The sequence below is a fragment of the Macaca nemestrina genome, chromosome 20 (assembly GCF_043159975.1).
Source record: "Macaca nemestrina isolate mMacNem1 chromosome 20, mMacNem.hap1, whole genome shotgun sequence".
NCBI classification, from domain to species: domain Eukaryota; kingdom Metazoa; phylum Chordata; class Mammalia; order Primates; family Cercopithecidae; genus Macaca; species Macaca nemestrina.
Window position 1 is genome coordinate 67249045 of NC_092144.1, and position 20987 is coordinate 67270031.

Below are 20987 nucleotides of genomic sequence, written 5' to 3' on the forward strand. Positions count from 1 at the left end.
CACACCTGTAATCCCAGCACTTTGGGAGGCCAAGGCAGGCGGATCACCGGAGGACAGGAGTTCGAGACCAGCCTGACCAACATGGTGAAACCCCATCTGTACTAAAAATAGAAAATTAGCTGGGCATGGTGGCGGGCACCTGTAGTCCCAGCTACTTGGGAGGCTGAGGCAGGAGAATCACTGGAACCCAGGAGATGGAGGTTGCAGTGAGCCGAGATCACACCACTGCACTCCAGCTGGGGGAACAAACGCGAAACTCCATTTCAAAATAAATAAATTTGCCAGGCATGTCTCAGCTACTCAGGAGGCCGAGGTGGGAGGATCACTTGAGTCCGGGAGTTCAAGGCTGCAGTGAACTATGATCGCACTCCAGCCTGGGTGACAAAGACCCTGTCTAAAAAAAAAGGTGGAGGATGGTCTACCTTGGTGTGTCTGCTGCCGTGAGACCGTCAGGGTATGGGGTTTATATAAGTTTATAAGGAATTTGGTCGAGGGCGGGGACCAGTTTCTTTTAGTGTTTTGGGCAGCAACCTAAACCTAAATACCTCTATCAGTGCCTGGGATTGTTTTAGGCTCTGGTTTGGATTCAAGCCTTCTGGGAAAAACCTGCAGCTTGGCTGGTGAGAATGGTCAAAGCACTCCATGATTTTCAGTCAGGACACAAAAAGAGCAGGGGGGAATAGTTTTCCTTTGTAAAGTTATGAAAATAATAACCTCACCAATACATTGGCTGGCTTCCACATGTGTTTGCGACTGGTTACTAGTAAAATTTGCTATGCAGCAATCAACTGTATTTACCATTTTCCAATAATTTCAGGGCATAACATCAGGGTTATATGAAAAATGCGGTATATTAAAATCCATGTGATTTTTGTGAATTCAAAAGCACTGTAAGATGTTGCTCATGTTATTAATATGAATAAGATGATAAACCTATCCCCATAAATGTCCATTTCCCAGTGGCCAAGCCTTAAAGAGCCTATGATGTACCCAGTATCAGTGGGTGATGTATTAGACCGAATTCAGCAAGGAGTAAAGAACAATTTTTTAAAATGGCCATGTGAGTAGATAAATGGAAGTTGAGAGGGTTTTGTGTGTACAATGAGATAAGAAGAGCCTGGTGATATATAATGAACGGGGCAAAACTAGGCAGAGTAGGTGTGGGAAAGAAGAGAAGAGCAACCAGAAACACACATATGAGGTTTTTAAAAAATACATTATTTGTAGCATTTAAGAGGAAAAGAAGGAACGTACTATGAAAAAAGAAGTGTAGGCCGGGCGCGGTGGCTCAAGCCTGTAATCCCAGCACTTTGGGAGGCCGAGACGGGCGGATCACGAGGTCAGGAGATCGAGACCATCCTGGCTAACACGGTGAAACCCCGTCTCTACTAAAAAATACAAAAAACTAGCCGGGCGCGGTGGCGGGCGCCTGTAGTCCCAGCTACTCAGGAGGCTGAGGCAGGAGAATGGCGTAAACCCGGGAGGCGGAGCTTGCAGTGAGCTGAGATCCGGCCACTGCACTCCAGCCTGGGCAGCAGAGCGAGACTCCGTCTCAAAAAAAAAAAAAAAAGAGGCCGGGCGCGGTGGCTCAAGCCTGTAATCCCAGCACTTTGGGAGGCCGAGATGGGCGGATCACGAGGTCGGGAGATCGAGACCATCCTGGCTAACATGGTGAAACCCCGTCTCTACTAAAAAATACAAAAAACTAGCTGGGCGAGGTGGCGGGCGCCTGTAGTCCCAGCTACTGGGGAGGCTGAGGCAGGAGAATGGCGTAAACCCGGGAGGCGGAGCTTGCAGTGAGCTGAGATCCGGCCACTGCACTCCAGCCTGGGCGACAGAGCGAGACTCCGTCTCAAAAAAAAAAAAAAAAGAAAAAGAAAAAAGAAGTGTAGGCCAGACACGGTGGCCCAGGCGGGAGTGCAAGGGTGCAATCTCGGCTCACTGCAACCTCCACCTCCCAGGTTCAAGCGATTCTCCTATCTCAGCCTCCCGAGTAGCTGGGATTACAGGTGCCCACAACCATGCCTGGCTATTTTTGTATTTTTAGTAGAAACAGGGTTTCACCATGTTGGTCATGCTGGTGTTGAACTCCTGACCTCAGGTGATTCGCCCACCTCGGCCTCCCAAAGTACTGGGATTACAGGCATTTGAGCCACCAGGCCTGGCCAAAAGTACAGTCTTCTAAACGTTTTTAAAGATATGGATACCACTGGTCACTATTCACTGGAAAAAAAACTCCATAAGGGCCTTTTAGCACATTTGGTTTATTGCTACATCTTCAGTGTTTGAGAGTCCCTGGCACACAGAAAGCATTGAGGAAATATTTATACTTCATAAATATTTGCTGAGTGAGTATGCCAAATCGGTGTTCAAAGGACACTGTGCATAATAAAGCCTCGCTACCTTCAAACACAGCCTCCAAATCACAGGCCATTTCAACATGAATTCTGGGGTGACAATTCCAGGCGACCATATTTTCCCATGTGTTCTTAAGTGCACGGGTTTCCTATCTGGAGTGAATTCTTTTCTGGTGCCTAACAAGGTATGACTTGTCAGCGAAGGCTTTACCACATTCGGAACATTCATAAGGTTTTTGTCCAGTATGGGTTTTTTTATGCAAACTAAGGTTTAATTTCCGGTTGAAGGTTTTTCCACATTCGCTACATCTGTAGGTCCTCTCTCCGCTGTGAGTTTTCTGATGGGTGTGAAGGTTTGACTTCTGAAGGAAGGCTTTTCCACATCTATTACACTCATAGGGCTTTTCCCCAGTATGGATTTTTTTATGTTGAATGAGGTTTTTCTTCTGGATGAAGGTATTTCCACATAGATCACACTCGTAAGCTCTCTTCCCAGTGTGAATTTTCTCATGATCGATGACATTGGATTTCTGGGAAAAGGCCTTCTCACATACGCTACATTTATAGGGTTTCTCTCCCGTGTGTGTTCTCTGGTGTTTCACAAGATCTGACTTGTAAATGAAAGCCTTTCCACAGTCCGGACATTGAAAGGGTTTTTGTCCAGTGTGAACTTTTTTATGTTGAAGGAGGGTTGAATTCTGCCTGAAGGATTTCTCACATTCATGACACTGATAGGATTTCTCGGCATTATGAATTTTCTCATGATTAATGCAGGATGATTTCCAAGAAAAGGCTTTTCCACATGTCTTACATTGATAGGGTTTCTCTTTAGTATGCACTTTCTGATGTTGAAGGAGATTTGACTTCTGCTTGTAGGCGTTTCCACATTTCTCACATTTATAGGGCCTCGCCTCTGCATGCGTTTTCTGATGTTTATCAAGCTTCCACTTCTTCCCGAACGCCCTTCCACAGCAACAACATTCAAAGGATTTCTGACCGGCATGCTGCCTCAGATGACTCTGAAGGCGCGACTCTGAACCGAATAACTTTCTGCAGGCATCACATTTAAGCTGGTTTCCTACAAATTTGGATGGATTCTCACCAACTAATTTTCTGTATCCATTATCGTTGTGAGAATCATTGTGTACATAGCTTTTCAAATGTAAATTGTGGTTCAAATGCCTTTCAAACGGGTCACATTCGAGGAATCTGAGTCTGGAAGAAACATTATCTATGCCCAGTCGAAGTATTTTCTTAGATCCGGTAGGTTCTATGGCTTTCTGCGTAGTCAGCATTTCCTTATTGATTGATGGGACTTCTCTTGCGAGACTCTCTTTCACGTCCTGGGGCTTCCAAATCTGTCCTCCAACGTCCCCGTTTTTTTCTAAAATGGAATACAAAAAAAAAAAATGTCCCGTGTAGAACGTTCCACTCACATGCTTGGAATAAAATGCCATAAACAATCTATTGTGGTGATCATTCTGGCTTCAAACCTAATGTCTATGAGAAACCAAAGTTAATGTCAGCTCTGTTAGAGTTCTAGGTGAACTAATGTTACACGAAGCTATCACATGTCTATCTTTAAAGGACTGAGCAACGTAGACCTAGTGCACGGGGAGCAGGTGAGAGCCCAGGGATACCTTGGAGAGGGAGATTAAGAAAGAGAGTTTGCCAGGCCAGGCGTGGTGGCTCACACCTGTAATCCCAGCACTTTGGGAGGCCAAGGTGAGTGGATCGCCTGAGGTCAAGAGTTCGAGACCAGCCTGACCAACATGGCGAAACCCCGTCTCTACTAAAAATACAAAAGATTAGCCAAGCATGGTGGCACACGCCTGTAATCCCAGCTACTCAGGAGGCTGAGGCAGGAGAATCGTTTGAACCCGGGAGGCGGAGGTTGCAGTGAGCCCAGATCGCGCCACTGCACTCCAGCCTGGGCGACAGAGTGAGACTCGGTCTCAAGAAAAGAAAAAAAGAAAGTTTGTCTGCAAAGGAAAACTCAGAGAAGAATGTAAAGAACATTTCTGAGTGGAGAAAAATATCTGGAGATTTCTTCCAGCACTCCTAGGAAGTCACAGCCGGCCCTGCTTGCTGCCAAATGACTTCATCATTTAGAAACACTGAATTGGCTTCCATGCAACACTGACACACAGTGCTCTGGTCACCTACCTGGACGGCCACTTCCCAGCACTTCCTCTTCCACCAACCATGGCTCCTTTCCTTGCTCCAACCTCAAGATCACGTCGGGTTTGGTGGTTTCCTCTCGTCCTGTGATGGAAGATACCTTGGTGTTTGTGGATGTGTGAGTTGTTTGTGCAAGTGTGTGAGTGTATACGAGTGCTTGCATATACATGTGTGAATATTTGTGAGTGTGAGCATTTGTATGTCAGTGTGCAGGTAGGTGCCATTGGTTGGGGGGAGTTGTGTGGATGGACAGTTTGAGGGAATGCACACGAGCAGTCAAACTAAACAAAGAATGCTTTTTCTGGGCTGGGCATGGTGGTTCATGCCTGTAATCCCAGCACTTTGGGAGGCAGAGACAGGAGAATTGCTTGAGCGCACGAATTTGAGACCAACATGTTACGTGTTACATGAAGATAGCAAGACCCAGTCTCTACAAAACCAAAGCCACATGTGGTAGTGCACGTCTGTGGTCTCAGCTATTCAGGAGGCTGGGGTGAGAGGATGGCTTGAGCCCAGGTCCCCAAGTCAATGTTGCAGTGACGCCAGGCACAGTGGCTCGTGCCTGTAATCCCAGAACTTCGGGAGGCTGAGGCGGGAAGATCATCTGAGGTCAGGAGTTCGAGACTAGCCTGACCAACATGGAGAAACCCCATCTGTGCAAAAAATACAAAAATTAGCCAGGCATGGTGGTGTGCGCCTGTAATCCCAGCTACTTGGGAGGCTAAGGCAGGAAAATCACTTGAACCTGGGAGGCAAAGGTTGCAGTGAGCAGAGATCACACCACTGCACTCCATCCTGGGTGACAGGGTGAGACTCTTGTCTCCAAAAATAAAATAAAGAAAAAAATACTAGTGACCTATGATTGCACCACTGCACTCCAGCCTCGGTGACAGAGCCAGACTGCATTGGGAGAAAGGAGAGAAAGAAAGAGAGAGGAAGGAAGAGAGGGATGGAGGGAGGGAGGGAAAAAGGAAGGAAGGAAGGAAGGAAGGAAGGAAGGAAGGAAGGAAGGAAGGAAGGAAGGAAGGAAGGAAAGAAAGAAAGGAGGGAGTGGGAGAAGGAAGGAAGGAAATGATTTTTCTTCTTGGAGGATAAAGCTTTTCCAAAAATCAAGACCAGGGTAGGGTGATGGGTGGGGCATCCAGCCCACAAAACTTACAGAGACCCTCACTCATTCTCCGGGCACTTGCACGACCCTGAGGATGGGGGCTCCTTAAATGCAGCACTTGGTACATTTCACTTACCTCACCCTAGTCCCGGCTCGACAAAAATATATGCAAAGTGAGGAGCACCTCTGTGCCAACCCTATTCGGCCCGCCATGGGGTGTCTGTGTGTTTCGCACTTTAGGTTTTGAGTCCCCCTGCCCGGGAAGCCGTCCTTACCTACAAAGACAAGGTTGCTGTAATTCTCCAGCATCACATCCCTGTACAAGTTTCTCTGTTCGGGATTCAGCCGCTGCCACTCCCCCTTGGTGAAGTTCACAGTGACATCTTCAAAGGTCACTCTTCCCTGTAACAACAGATTCCCAATCGGTATAAAAATGCCATTGAATCCTGCAGCGGGGGATACAGAAACTTATTTCTGCTGAACCAAGCTTTAAGCATGTCCATAATTCTCTCTACTCTGGACAAAAATAAATTGTGCCCAGAGGATCTTGCCAATGAGCCATAAACCTTAGACCTACTCAGGACACTGCCATCTTTCCCTACCCTCTAGTCCCACCAATTTTACTTCCTGAATCTCAAACCCAGCCATTAGTTTCCATCTTCTCCACCATTCGTTAATCCACGTTGTCATCTTTTACTTAGAGTAAGCCAGAGGCCGAGTATGGTGTCATATGATCACACCTGTCACCCCAACATTTTGGAAGGCCAAGGCAGGAGGATTGCTTGAGACCAGGAGTTTGAGGCTATCTGGGCAACATAGTGAAACCCCAATCTCAAAGAAAATTTTATTTTGGCCAGGTGTGGTGGCTCACACCTGTAATCCTTACACTTTGGGAGGCTGAGAAGAGTGATCACCTGAGGTCAGGAGTTTGAACTAGCCTGGCCAACATGAAGAAACCCCGTCTCGGGCCGGGCGCGGTGGCTCAAGCCTGTAATCCCAGCACTTTGGGAGGCCGAGACGGGCGGATCACGAGGTCAGGAGATCGAGACCTTCCTGGCTAACACGGTGAAACCCCGTCTCTACTAAAAAATACAAAAAGCTAGCCGGGCGAGGTGGTGGGCGCCTGTAGTCCCAGCTATTCGGGAGGCTGAGGCAGGAGAATGGCGTAAACCTGGGAGGCGGAGCTTGCAGTGAGCTGAGATCCGGCCACTGCACTCCAGCCCGGGTGACAGAGCGAGACTCTGTCTCAAAAAAAAAAAAAAAAAAAAAGAAACCCCGTCTCTACTAAAAATACAAAAAAAATAGCCAGGCGTGGTGGGGTGCACCTGTAATCCCAGCTACTCAGGAGACTGAGGCAGAAGAATCGCTTGACACAGGAGAGGGAGGTTGCAGTGAGCCAAGATCACGCCACTGCACTCCAGCCTGGGCGACAAAAGCAAAACTCTGTCTCAAAAAAAAAAAGAAAAAAAGAAAATTTTATTTTTATTTTTTTTCTATTTTTCTTAAAACATCCTGCCTCTATTAGAAATTATTTTTTAAATATAGGCTGGGCACAGTGGCTCACGCCTGTAATCCCAGCATTTTGGGAGGCCAAGTCAGGCAGATCACCTGAGGTCAAGAGTTCAAGACCAGCCTGACCAACATGGTGAAACCCCATCTCTACTAAAAATACAAAAACTAGCCAGATGTGGTGGCTAGTAGAGATGGGGTTTCACTGTGTTAACCAGGATGGTCTCAATCTCCTGACCTTGTGATCTGCCTGCCTCAGCTTCCCAAAGTGCTGGGATTACAGGTGTGAGCCACCGCGCCTGGCCACATTGTTACATTTCTTCCGTGCTGTATAAACCCCTAGTTTTAGTGAGTCTGGGAGATGGATTTGAGCCTGAGCTCCCATTTCTTCAGCTAGGGCAGCTGATTAAAGCTTCTTCCTTGGCAATACCTATTGTCTCAGTCAATACCTTTCTGTGCAGCCAGTAGCAAGACCTAGACCAAACCCCTGGTGTTTCTCTAACCAAGATTTTTTTTTTTTTTTTTTTTTTTGAGACAGGGTCTCACTCTGTCACCTAGGCTCGAGTGCAGTGGCACGATCATGGCCCACTGCAGCCTCGACCTCCCAGGTTCAAGGGATTTTCCCACCTTGGCCTCCAGCGCAGCTGAGCCTATAGGTGTATGCCACCACACCCAGCTAAGTTTTTGTAGAGATGGGATCTCACCATGTTGCCCAGGCTGGTTTCAAACTCCTGAACTCAAGCGATCCACCTGCCTCGGCCTCCCAAAATGCTGGATTATAGGTGCGAGCAACCGTGCCCGGCCTTGAGCTTTACTTGAAATGTTTTAGCTTTGATAGGAAAGGAGGAAGTAGAGTGTGTGTTATCTTTTAATAAAGGTATGGAAGGAAGGAGGAAAATATGCCAAAAGGTTCACGGAGGTTAATTCTGAGCAACAGGACCATGGATCATATGTTTGTTCATTATGAGCATTTAGATTTGTTTGAAAAACTCACCTGGGAATTGTTCATTTCCTGTTCTTTACCAGTCAGTAAAGTCTTCGGAAGGCAGATCTGAGGGAAAATAGAAAAGAACCATGAAACAGCAGAATTGCTTTGGAACTTGGGGATCACCCAATGTAGAATGCTCCACACCCAGGCTAACTACATCTTCACTTATTAATTTATTTTTTAAAAAATAGAAACAAATATTGGGCACATCAACTCATATCTGAAACTCCAGCACTTTGGGACACTGAGAGGATTGCTTGAGGCCAGGAATTCAAGACAAGCCTGGGCTACCTATCGAGACCTCAAAAAAAAAAAGAGAGAGAGAGAGAGAAAGGAAGGAAGGAAGGGAGGGAGGGAGAGAAGGAAGGAAGGAAGGAAGGAAGGAAGGAAGGAAGGAAGGAAGGAAGGAAGGAAGGGAGGGAGGGAGGGAGGGAGGGAGGGAGGGAGGGAGGGAGGGAGGGAGGATTTTTTTTAAAAGACAAATTTATAACTTTAGGAATCAAAGGGAAGATATTATCAATTGATATAAGCAAGGGCTTCTCGACTTCTGGGCTATTGGAATATTGAACCAGATTATTCTGTTGTGAGGTGCTGTCCTGTTCACTGCAGGATGTCGAGCAGTAATCCTGACCTACACCCACTAAATGCCAGTAGTAAACAGGCAAACACCCAGTTGTGACAATCAAAAATGTCTCCATAGGCAGGCGTGGTGGCTCACGCCTGTCATCCCAGCACTTTGGGAGGCCGAGGCAGGTGGATCACCTGAGGTCAGAAGTTCGAGATCAGCCTGGCCAATATGGAGAAACCCCGTCTCTGCTAAAAATACAAAAATTAGCTGTGTGTGGTGGCACACGCCTGTGATCCCTGCTACTCGGGAGGCTGAGGCAGGAGAACCACTTGAACCCGGAAGGCAGAGGTTGCCGTGAGCTGAGATTGCGTCACTGCACTTCAGCCTGGGCAACAAAGCAAGACTCCAACTCAAAAAAAAAAAAAAAAGTATTCTCCAGTAGTATGCAAAAGTAAAGCACAACTGTATTGTGGTATATAATAGAACCACACAAAATAATATAAATTGAGTTAATATTAAAATTATCAGCTAACACTGTAAAAATGCACAGAAAAAAGTAGAAGTCACAATATGATTATCGGAAAAAACAGACTTCAGTCACTTCTCTGTCTTTTGGCTAAGATCAAGTGTAGGAAGAAAAAATGCATGAGTTTTGTGTTTTTTAAGTACAACATAATGACAAAAGGTGAAATCCTTAAGGAAAATCTACCAGTCATACATGGCTTTGCCTCCAGATAATGGCAAAATGATAAAGCAGACACTATGAGAAATCAATGGAAAAACAGATAAACAACAGCAAAAAAAGATCTTAATCTTTTCTGATCACTCCTAAAAGTGAGGCAAATAGAAACACTGAAAACTTAACACTGACATAGATTTCACTGACACGCAGCACGTTTAACACCTTGAAATGTCCGTTCTCTCCCTTTTCAGTGTCTGGGGATTTTTCATACACAAGCAAAAATAACGATAGTAGGTAGGAGCAGTTATTTGAATATTTAATCAACTGCCTCTGAATACAGGCAGTTATTTAAAATTTATACGTACAAAAGTTTTTGGAGGGCAAGGTGGTGAGGAGGCAGGACTATTTATCAATGAAATTGCTTAGAATTTCCAACATTAATAAGTTATATTATTAAAATATATCATACTGAGTACACAGTACACTGCTCAGGTAATGGGTGCGTGAAAATCTCAGAATTCACTACAAAAAAAACTCATCCATGTCACTAAAAACAACCTATACCCCAAAAACTATTGGGAAAAAAAAAAAACAGGGCTGGGCACAGTGGTTCGAACCTGTAATCCCAGCTGGATGGGAGGATTGGTTGAGCCTAGGAGTTTGAGATCAGCCTGGGCAACATAGTGAGACCCCATGTCTACAAAAAAAAAAAATTTAATTTAAAATTTTAAAAAATTGTCACCGGGTGTGGTGGCTCACGCCTGTAATCCCAGCAATTTGGGAGGCCAAGGCGGGCAGATCAACTGAGGTCAGAAGTTCAAGACCAGCCTAGCCAACATGATGAAACCCCATCTCTACTAAAAATACAAAAATGAGCCGGGCCTGGTGGTGCCAGCATGTAATCCCAGCTACTCAGGAGGCTGAGGCAAGAGAATCACTTGAACCCAGGAGGCGGAGGTTGCAGTGAGCCAAGATCGTGCCACTGCACTGCAGCCTGGGCAACAGAGCAAGATTCAAGCTAAAACAAAACAAAACAAAACAAGCTTGTGCAAAGACGATGTAGCAAGCATCAGATCAGCTAGAGCACAGTGAGGAAGGCTGAGAGCAGAAGCCATGAATCCTGAAGCAGCTGTGGTCATGATGAATAACGCCGCAGTGAACACGGGATGCAGACAGCCCTTCAGCTTTGCCATAAGTGGGATAGCTGGATCATTGGTAATTGTTTGCTAAAAGAGTAGATTTGGGCCAGGCGTGGTAGCTCACACCTATAATCCCAGCACTTTGGAAGGCCAACGTGGGAGGATCACTTGAGCCCAGGAGTTACTTTTTTTTTTTTTTTTTTTTTAGATTAAGTCTTGCTCCGTCACCCAGGCTGGAGAGCAGTGGCATAGTCTCGGCTCACTGCAACCTCTGCCACCCGGGTTCAAGGGGTTCCCCTGACTCAGCCTCCCGTGTAGCTGGGATTACAGGCACGCACCACCATGCCCAACTAATTTTTGCATTTTTAGTAGAGACAGGGTTTCACCATGTTGTTCAGGCTTGTCTTAGACTCCTGATCTCAAGTGATCCACCCACCTCAGCCTCCCAAAGTGCTGGGATTATAGGCGTGAACCACCGCACCCGGCCAAGCCCAGGAGTTTGAGACCAGCCTCATAGTGAAACCCCTGTCTCTGTTTAAATAATAAAGTTTTTTTTGTTTTGTTTTGTTTTGTTTTTTTGAGACGGAGTCTCGCTCTGTCGCCCAGGCTGGAGTGCAGTGGCCGGATCTCAGCTCACTACAAGCTCCACTTCCCGGGTTCACGCCATTCTCCTGCCTCAGCCTCCCGAGTAGCTGGGACTACAGGCGTGCACCACCTCCTCCGGCTAGTTTTTTTGTATTTTTTAGTAGAGACGGGGTTTCACCGTATTAGCCAGGATAGTCTCGATCTCCTGACCTCGTGATCCGCCCATCTCGGCCTCCCAAAGTGCTGGGATTACAGGCTTGAGCCACCGCGCCTGGCCAAATAATAAAATTTTTATTTTTTATTTTATTTTACTGAGGCAGGGTCTCATTCTGTCACCCAGGCTGGAGTGCAGTGGTATGATCCCGGCTCACAGCAGTTTAAAAATCCCCAGCTGAAGCAATCCTCCTACCTTGGCCTCCTGAATAGCTAAGACTATGGGCGCATGCTACCACATCAGCTAACTTTTTATTTTTTGTAGAGAAGGGATCTTGCTATGTCGCCCAAGCTGGTCTCAAACTCCTGGGCTCAAGCAATCCCCCTCCCTCAGCCTCCCCACATCCTGGGATTACATGCATGACCCACCACACCCAGCCAGGAATAAAGTTTTAAATAAGTAAATATGTTTTAAAAAAGAGTAAACTTGCTGGGCACAACTTTAATGTTTATTAAAGTTTGAGGAACAAAAATATATATATACTTTCAAAAATATATATACTTTTACACATATATATACAACAAAAAATATATATACTTTTTAAAAAGAGTAAATTGTAAATTGTAAATGGTTTCACCACAAAAAAAGACTAATTAGCTTGATTTAATCATCCCCCAATGTAAACATGCATCAAAACATCACATTGTACCCCATAAATAAACACAATTATTATTTGTCAATAAAAAAACTTTTCAGAAGTAGCTGTGGGCCACCAATAATGCTGAGGGTTGGAGGACCACGAAAATAATTTTGGGTGTCCTGGGAGCATCACTTCTGAATATGACAATTAAAAAAAAAATCTAGGCCGGGCACAGTGGCTCACGCCTATAATCCCAGCGCTTTGGGAGGCCGAGGTGGGTGGATCACCTGAGGTCAGGAGTTCGAGACCAGCCTGGCCAACATGGTGAAACCCCAACTCTACTAAAAATACACAAAATTAGCTGGGCGTGGTGGTGGGCGCCTGTAATCCCAGCTACTTGGGAGGCTGAGGCAGGAGAATCGCTTGGACCTGGGAGGTGGAGGTTGCAGTGAGCCGAGATCACGCCACTGCACTCCAGCCGGGGGGACAGAGCGAGACTCCATCTCAAAAAAAAAAAAAAAAAGAAATCTAACGTACCAATGTAAAACATTTGGCTTATTCCAGCAAATAGGAGAGGTAGAAAAATGAAACTAAGTAAAAATGCAAAAAAAAAAAAAAAAAGAAAAAGAAAGAAACAAAACCCAGACATTTGGCTTTTTCAGGGAGAAACAAAATCAGCTTACCTCCACTGGAATCTGGCATAAATTAGCAAGTTGATTGATTTCTGATGCCTGTGGTCTTTTCTTCTGAAAGGGACTGAAAATGAAAAGGCATGTGTAGCAGGACCAGCCGTAGATAAAACTCCTCAGACACCGGCTTAAAGAAGGAAGAGGTTTTTTATTCGGCTGGGAGCGTTGGCAGACTCGCGTCGTAAGAGCTCTTAAGTGCCTGCCCAGTAGAGCATCCCTTCTGGGGACTCTGGCCAGCTTGAGCGATGCGGATCCTGAGAGAGCTCCCGGTAGGCAGTTGCCCCGGTGGAACGCCTTGTCAGAGCAGTGCACAGCAGGCCCCCGTGGAGGATCAACACATGTATACTGAAAAGCTAGACGAATGACTAAAACTTAATTGGCCCCCTACCCACTGTATTCCGCATCATAATCCAGTCAAGAAACAACCCAAAACACTCACTTCCTATCAAAAGCCCCACCTGGTCCTATCACGCCACGCCGAAATTTCAATTCCCAATTCTTTCCTCGACTTCTCCAAGACCGAATGAACTCTCACAAAAATTGTGATTGTGAAAGCTTAATTTTCCAATCTGCCCAATCTGTTTCCAATGGAAATTTTTTTAAGTTCCTACAAGTGAAAATTTTTTATCTTAACTTTGAAATAGAAAGCATGGAAAACATTATCCAAAGGTCAGAGGATGAAAATACATTAAAACAACAAAAAATTGCCTGGGCACGGTGGCTCATGCCTGTAATCCCAGCACTTTGGGAGGACAGGAGTTCAAGACCAGCCTGGCCAACATTGGGAAACCCTGTCTCTACTAAAAATACAAAAATTAGCTGGTCATGTTGGCACGTGCCAGTAATCCCAGCTACTTGGGAGGCTGAGGCAGGAGAATCGCTTGAACCTGGGAGACGGAGGCTACAGTGAACCAAGATCATGCCACTGCACTCCAGCCCAGGCAACAGAGCAAGACTCCGTTTCAAACAAAAAAGAAAGGAAAAGAAAAAAGAAATAGGGCCAACGGAGGTGGAATAATGTCTTAAAGCGCTCTCCACCCGGCAGAAACTATTCAGGCTCCAATCTCCAACCGGCAAAATCTCTTCAGTGGTACTAATGCTCTCAAAATGAGATCAACATGCCAATCCAGCCCCACCCTAGTCTGGGTGTTGAATTTAAACACAGGCTACCTGCCCTTGCCTGCAGACATGGAGATGTTCCAAAATTGAGTGTCCAGCTGAATTCTGAGAGATTAAACCAGACTTCATGGGACAGGATGCACCAGACTAGACCTCCTCCCAGGAGAAGAGGTATCCAAAGATCGTATTAGCAAATGACCCTTGGCAGTGTGCGGTGGCTCAAGCCTGTAGTCCCAGCACTTTGGGAGGCTGAGGCAGGCAGATCACCTGGAGTCAGGAGTTCGAGACTAGCCTGGCCAACAGGGTGAAATCCTGTCTCTACTAAAAATACAAAATTTAGCCAGGCGTGGTGGTGCACACCCATAGTCCCAGCTACTCAGCTACTCAAGAGGCTGAGGCCAGAGAATCGCTTGAACCCAAAATGTGGAGGTTGCAGTGAGCCGAGATCGTGCCACTGCACTCCAGCCTGGGTGACAGAGGGAGACTCCGTCTCAAAAAAAGAAAAAAACGAAAAGAAAAAAGAAAAATAAAATGACCCAGCCAGCCTGGTGCTTCACACCTGAATCCCAGCGACCGTGGTGGACTTCTGTAGTCCCAGATACTTGGGAGGCTGAGGTGGGAGGATCAATTGAGCCCAAGAGGTCAAGGATGCAGTGAGCAAGGATCTTACCTCTGCATTCCAGCCTGAGGGACAGAGCAAGCCTGAGGGTGAACTGAAAGGGGTGGAGTGATTTACATCTTTTTTTTTTTTTCTGAGCCACTGTGCTGGCCTTTTTTAAAATTTTTTTTAGAGACAAGGTCTCACTATGTTGCCAGGCTGGTCTCAAACTCCTGGCCCCAAGTAATCCTCCCATCTCAGCCTCCCAAAATGCTGGTATTACAGGCATGAGCCACTGCAGTTGGCTCAAAGCAGATTTTCAATGTAGATGAAAAAGACTTCTATTAGAAGGAGATTCCATCTAGGATTTTTATAGGTAGAGAGAAGTCAATGCCTGGCCTCAAAGCTTCCAAGGACAGGATGATTCTTTTACATGAAATTAATGCAGCTGGTGACTGAGTTTAACCCAATGCTCACTTACCATTTAAAAGATTTTAAAGCCTCTAAGAATTGCGCTGGCCGAGTGTGGTGGCTCACGCCTCTAATCCCAGCAATTTGGGAGGCCAAGGCTGGCAGATCACTTGAGGTCAGGAGTTCCAGGTCAGCCTGGCCAACATGGTGAAACCCCATCTCTACTAAAAATACCAAAAACATTAGCTGAGCATGGTGGCCCATGCCTGTAGGCCCAGATACTCAGGAGACTGAGGCAAGAGAATCACTTGACCCTGGGAGGTGGAGGCTGCAGTGAGCCAAGATGGAGGCTGCAGTGAGCCAAGATCAAGATCACACCACTGCATTCCAGCCCGGGTGACAGAGTGAGACTGTGTCTCAAAAAAACAAACAAAGAAAAGAATTATGTTAAATCTACTCTATCTGTGCTCTGTAAATGGAACAACAAAGCCTGGGTGATAGCACATTTGTTTACAGTATGATTTTGAATATTTGAAGTCCACTGTTGAGAACTACTTCTCAGACCAAAAAAAAAAAAAAAAAAAGATTCCCTTCAAAGCATTACTACTCTTCAGATCCCAGATGTTCAGCCTCCAAACACAATAAGTAAATAAATAAATAATAAAAATATGTTACTGCTCATCAAACCTAAACACAACAATAGAAAAATAAGAAAAAAGCGAAAGACCGCACAAACACAAAATATCATTGCTCTTTGAAAATGTATCGGCCAGGTAATCCCAGCACTTTGGGAGGCCTAGGGAGGAGAATCACGAGGTCAGTCTTTTTTAAATTAAAGACTTCGTTGAGGCAGGCGGATCACAAGGTCAGGAGATGGAGACCATCCTGCCTAACACGGTGAAACCCCCTCTCTACTAAAAATATAAAAATTAGCCAGGCGAGGTGGCGGGTGCCTGTAGTCCCAGCTACCCGGGAGGCTGAGGCAGGAGAATGGTGTGAACCCGGGAGGTGGAGCTTGCAATGAGCCGAGATCGTGCCACTGCGCTCCAGCCTGGGCAACAGTGTGAGACTCTGTCTCAAAAAAAAAAAAAAGAAAAAGAAAGACCAGCTTCTGTGAAAATATTAAAATTAAAAAAAAACAAAAACAAAAACAAAAACACTTGAACAGATGAGGAATTGCTTCTATGGATAAGCAAATAAAGTGTTTTTTTAACGGTACTCAAATGTGTCAATTTTATTTTTTCTCTATGTGCGTATTTGCTACTGAAAATTGCAAAAGCGGTACATTACAGCTTCTTCATTGCAATTCAAACTTTTAAAAACCAGAAAATCTATTATGCTCTAGCCAAACTACCCACGTTTTTTTCTTTTTTCTTTTTTTTTTTTGACAGAATCTCGCTCTGTCACCCAGGCTGTAGTGCAATGGCGTGATCTTGGCTCATTGCAAGCTCTGTCTCCCAGAGAATTCAAGCAATTCTCCTGCCTCAGCCTCCCAAGTAGCTGGGATTAATGACATGCGCCAACACGCCCGGCTAATCTTTTGTATTTTTAGTAGAGACGGGGTTTCACCATGTTGGCCAGGCTGGTCTAAAACTCCTGACCTCAGATGATCCAAGCGCCTCGGCCTCCCAAAGTGCTGGGATTACAGGTGTGAACCACAGCATTGGCCGCCAATGTTTTCTTCACATTCTTTCCCCGTAAGTCACTTTCCTTCAAAGTCTTTTTTTTTTTTTTTTTTTTTTTGAGACAAGGTTTCTCTTTGTCACCCAGGCTGGAGTGCAGTGGTGCAATCACGGCTCACTGCAGCCTCGACCTCCTGGATTCAAGCAATCCTCCCATCTCAGCTCCCAAGTAGCTGGGACCACAGGCATGTGCCACCTCACCTGGCAAATTTTTTTGAAAAATTTGTTTGTCGAGATGGAGTCTGGCCATGTTGCCCAGGCTGGTCTTGAACTCTTAGCCTCAAGCAATACTCCTGCCAGGGCCTCTCCAAACTCTGGGATTACATGCCTGAGTCACCATGCCTGGCCTACTTCAAATTCAAAAGTTTAACCCAACCTTCATCCCAGTGTCTTCACAAATGCTTAGCAAAGAAAATTCCTAAGACAATTCAGGGGCCTGAATTGTCCGAAGACAATATTGATGCACGAAGTTAAAAAAGCAGTGGCAGGGTTTGAGAGGATTGGCTCCACTTTTGAAAGAAGTTCTACGGTGGGTAAAATGCTATCAAACAACATCGCATGCTACAGAGAAATCTTTCGTGGAAGGAAGGGTCAGTTACTGTGGCAAATTTCATTGTTGTTTTAAGAAATGGTTACAACCGGCCGGGCGCGGTGGCTCAAGCCTGTAATCCCAGCACTTTGGGAGGCCGAGACGGGCGGATCATGAGGTCAGGAGATCAAGACCATCCTGGCTAACACAGTGAAACCCCGTCTCTACTAAAAATACAAAAACTTAGCCGGGCGAGGTGGCAGGCGCCTGTAGTCCCAGCTACTCGGGAGGCTGAGGCAGGAGAATAGCGTGAACCCGGGAGGCGGAGCTTGCAGTGAGCTGAGATCTGGCCACTGCACTCCAGCCTGGGTGACAGAGCGAGACTCCGTCTCAAAAAAAAAAAAAAAAAAAAAAGAAATGGTTACAACCACTTCAATATTTAGCAGCCACCACCCTTATCAGCCGGCAGCCAACCACATCGAGGCAACTCTTCACCAGCAAAAAGATTATGACTCCCTGAAAGCTAAGATAATTAGTATTTTTAGCAATAAAGTATTTTTATATATTTTCTTTTTAAAAAATAATTGAGCTACAAATAAGGGCATCAAGCTTTTTTGTTTTTGTTTTATTTTAGAGACGGGGTTTTGCCATGTTGTCCAGGTTGAGCTCAAGCAATCCACCTGCCTCAGCCTCCCAAAGTGCTGGGAGTACAGGCATGAGCCACGGCACCCAGCTGGCATGGGATATTTTAAAATTAAGGTATGTACCTTGTTTCCTAGACATAAGCCATTTCACACTTTATTAGACTACAGTGTAGTGTAAATGTAGCTTAGTTTTTTAAGTAGAGACAGGATCTCCCTATATTGCCCAGGTTGACCTCACAACTCCTAGGCTCAAGTGATCCTCCCCCTTCTATGTCCTAAAGTACTGGGATTATAGGCATGAGCCACCACACCCGGCCAATGTAACTTTATATTCATAAGGAAACAAAACAATTTGTGTGACTCGCTTTATAGCAATATTTGCTTTATTGTGGTGGTCTGGAACCCAATCCACAACGTCTTTGAGGTATGGCTGTACTTTTTTTTAAATTTTTAAAATTTTTTTTTGAGACGGAGTCTCACTCTGTGGCCCAGGCTGGAGTGCAGTGGCGCGATCTCAGCTCACTGCAACCTCCACCTCCCGGGTTCCCGCCGTTCTCCTGCCTCAGCCTCCCGAGTAGCTGGGACTACAGGCACCCACCACCACACCCGGCTAATTTTTAAAATATTGTTAGTAGAGACGGGGTTTCACCATGTTAGCCAGGATGGTCTCAATCTCCTAACCTCATGATCCACCTGCCTCCCAAAGTACTGGGATTACAGGCGTGAGCCTCCGTGCCCGGCAAAGTATGACTGTACTTTCTAAGTATTTCCTGAGTCAGCCTACTTTTTCTCCATGTTTATTGTCATTATTCTATCCATTTGTTGTTTTTTGTTTTGCTGTTGTTGTTGTCATTGTTTGGAAACAGGAACTTGCTGTGTCACCCAGGCCAGAGTGCAGTAGCACGATCATGGCTCACTGCAGCCTCAATCTCCTGTGTTCAAACCATTCTCCTGCCTCAGGCTCCTGAGTAGCTGAGACTACAGACGCACACTACCACATCTGGCTCATTTTTTAAAAACTTGTTTGTAGAGATAGGGTCTCATCATGTTGCCCGGGCTGATCTGGAACTCCTGGCCTCAAGCAATCCTCCCGCCTCAGCCTCCGGAGTAGCCCTGATCAATCCGTTGTTGAAGAGTACATGGATGTTACTTTGCAGTCTGTCATCCCGAGTTTGTGTTTGCTTGACTTTGCCTAATTATGAGTTTCAGCTCACCCACTGTTTGTCAGTAACATGCAGAAGAGACTGGCCTTCTTCCTGTATCATATCAGGAAGCCGCTCACGTTGGTTTGTGCCATTACTGTGACTTTCAGCCACGCGGTTAAGGTGGAGTTGGCCATATTTCTCCACTGCCATATTACTGATTTTCCTTTTGCAATGAATAAGTGTGTGTGAGTAGATTATTTGAGATGAGGTATATATCTCATTCTTCCTTGAACTCTAAGATTTTTTTTTTCAAGTGAAAGTAAATTTGTTAGAAAATAAAGGAATAAAAGAATGACTACTCCACAGACAGAGCAGTGTCACTTTAAGGTTCCAACGTCAAGTGATTTTTGTCCAAATCAATAATTACTGTGATGATTGAAAAAAAATGATTACCAAGTTTATTTTCATTGTCTCAAGGTCTGCTAAACTCTGGATCTAGGCTGTGTCGACAGGGTAGTGTGGTACCTCCTGTACCTGTCTCTGCCTCCTACAGTCCTTTTCATTTATTTTGTTTCTTTTTTAATAATAGAGACAGAGTCTTCCTATACGCCGTCCAGGCTGGTTTCAAACTCCTGGGCTCAAGCAATCTTTCTGCCTTGGCCTCCCAAAGTACTGGGATTCCAAGTGTGAGCCACCACATCGGGCCAAGTCCTTTACCATCTTCAGAAGGCTTAGGTTGCAGTTTCAACAGAAGGACAGACTCCCAGAAAGAGTGTGAGAGAGATTTGGGGCCCAATGGATAATATCGAGTACACTGAACTTGACTATGTTCACCACGTTCTGGCTCCAGAGAAACGAGAGTCGTTACTGAAGTTGGTGCCATTTTGTGTATCTTCTGTACCTAAGGCGGAAAAAAGATAGGGGAAAGAATACAAGAGGTCAGCTTATATTCACAAACATGGAAGTCAACCTTTTCCCACCTTGTCTTTTTTCTTTTCCTTTTTTTTTTTTTTTTTTTTTGAGACGGAGTCTTGCTGTGTCGCCCAGGCTAGAGTGCAGTGGTGCGATCTCGGCTCACTGCAAGCTCCACTTCCCAGGTTCACACCATTCTCCTGGCTCAGCCTCCCGAGTAGCTGGGACTACAGGTGCCCGCCACCTCACCCGGCTAATTTTTTGTATTTTTAGTAGAGATGGGGTTTCACCATGTTAGCCAGGATGGTCTCCATCTCCTGACCTCGTGATCCGCCCACCTCGGCGTCCCAAAGTGCTGGGATTACAGGTGTGAGCCACCGCGCCCAGCCCCCACCTTTTCAATCCAATATGGAACCTACTACCTCCTGAGAAAGCCATGCCCCTGCTGTCCCTGGCAGACCACACAGGAGGATTCATTCCTCCGCTCACTCAATCACACCTTCAACAGAAGTGTATTGAGCGTCTACTTTGCACCAGGCACTGTGGATACATCGGTGAACAGAATTTGTATCCGTGGGGTTGCTGAACTCCAGTTGGAAAGTGGGCAGTGGATTCTTTAGAAGGTCCACAGGCCTGGGAAGAGTCTTTGGGGACTGTGAGCAATCCCACGGAACCATGGAACACTTGGGTGGGAATATCCTCCACCTCCCAGAGCAGCTGTCGGCTCCACCAGGACAAAGCACTGGACATCCAAGGGCTCTGCTTGTGAACCACATTGCAACAACAGGCTAGTTACCTTGCAGTCCCTCAGGAATCTTGTCCTGCTCTTCTTGTTCTAAGGAAGCCACAGGTTCCCTTTTTCTCTGGAGAAGTAATCTAGATCTTCGATTTTGGAACCAAATCTAAGTGGGTAAGACAAAGAAACTTAATTTAAACAAAGGATGTTGTGTAAAACTCATGATTGCTTTTTTCTCTTTTCTCTTTTTTTCTTTTTTTTTTTTTTTTGAGACAGCGGTCTCTCTCAGAGTAGCTAGTGCTACAGGTGTGTATCATCACACTAGGCTAATTTTTAAACTTTCTGTAGAGACAAGGTTTCACCACGTGGTCCAGGCTGATGACTTTCTGGGCTCAAGCAATCCTCCCAAGTAGCTGGGACTAGAGGCACACTTGACTGTGCCCAACCCAAGATATACGTATATATAATATATATAGTATATTATATATATATAGTATATATTATATTTTATATATATTTTTTATATATAGTGTATATATATAGTATATATATACACTGTTGTTTTTTTTTTTCTTTTCTGGAGTCTCTCTCGGTCACCCAGGCTGGAGTGC

The 20987-nt window shown here is 45.5% G+C and overlaps 2 protein-coding genes across 2 annotated transcripts in view; both read right to left on the reverse strand.

Annotated features, from left to right (window-relative positions):
* Positions 1-2301: 2301 nt before the first annotated feature.
* LOC105488108 (zinc finger imprinted 3) lies at positions 2302-8164 on the reverse strand. The gene is made up of 4 exons (XM_071087709.1): positions 8150-8164; positions 5922-6048; positions 4524-4622; positions 2302-3741 (listed from the first exon to the last, which is right to left on the reverse strand). Exons 1-4 carry the CDS (start codon positions 8162-8164, stop codon positions 2507-2509), a joined length of 1476 nt encoding a protein of 491 aa, XP_070943810.1. The 3' UTR covers positions 2302-2506.
* Positions 8165-19163: 10999 nt separating this feature from the next.
* LOC105488105 (double homeobox A) overlaps positions 19164-20987 on the reverse strand; it is a 28951-nt gene continuing 27127 nt past the window's right edge. Inside the window, exons 5-6 of the mRNA XM_011751874.2 lie at positions 20437-20542; positions 19164-19629 (exon numbers count right to left, since the gene is read on the reverse strand). Of these exons, the coding sequence (XP_011750176.2) occupies positions 19559-19629; positions 20437-20542 (177 nt within the window). The 3' untranslated portion in view covers positions 19164-19558. The remainder of the gene's footprint in view (positions 19630-20436; positions 20543-20987) is intronic.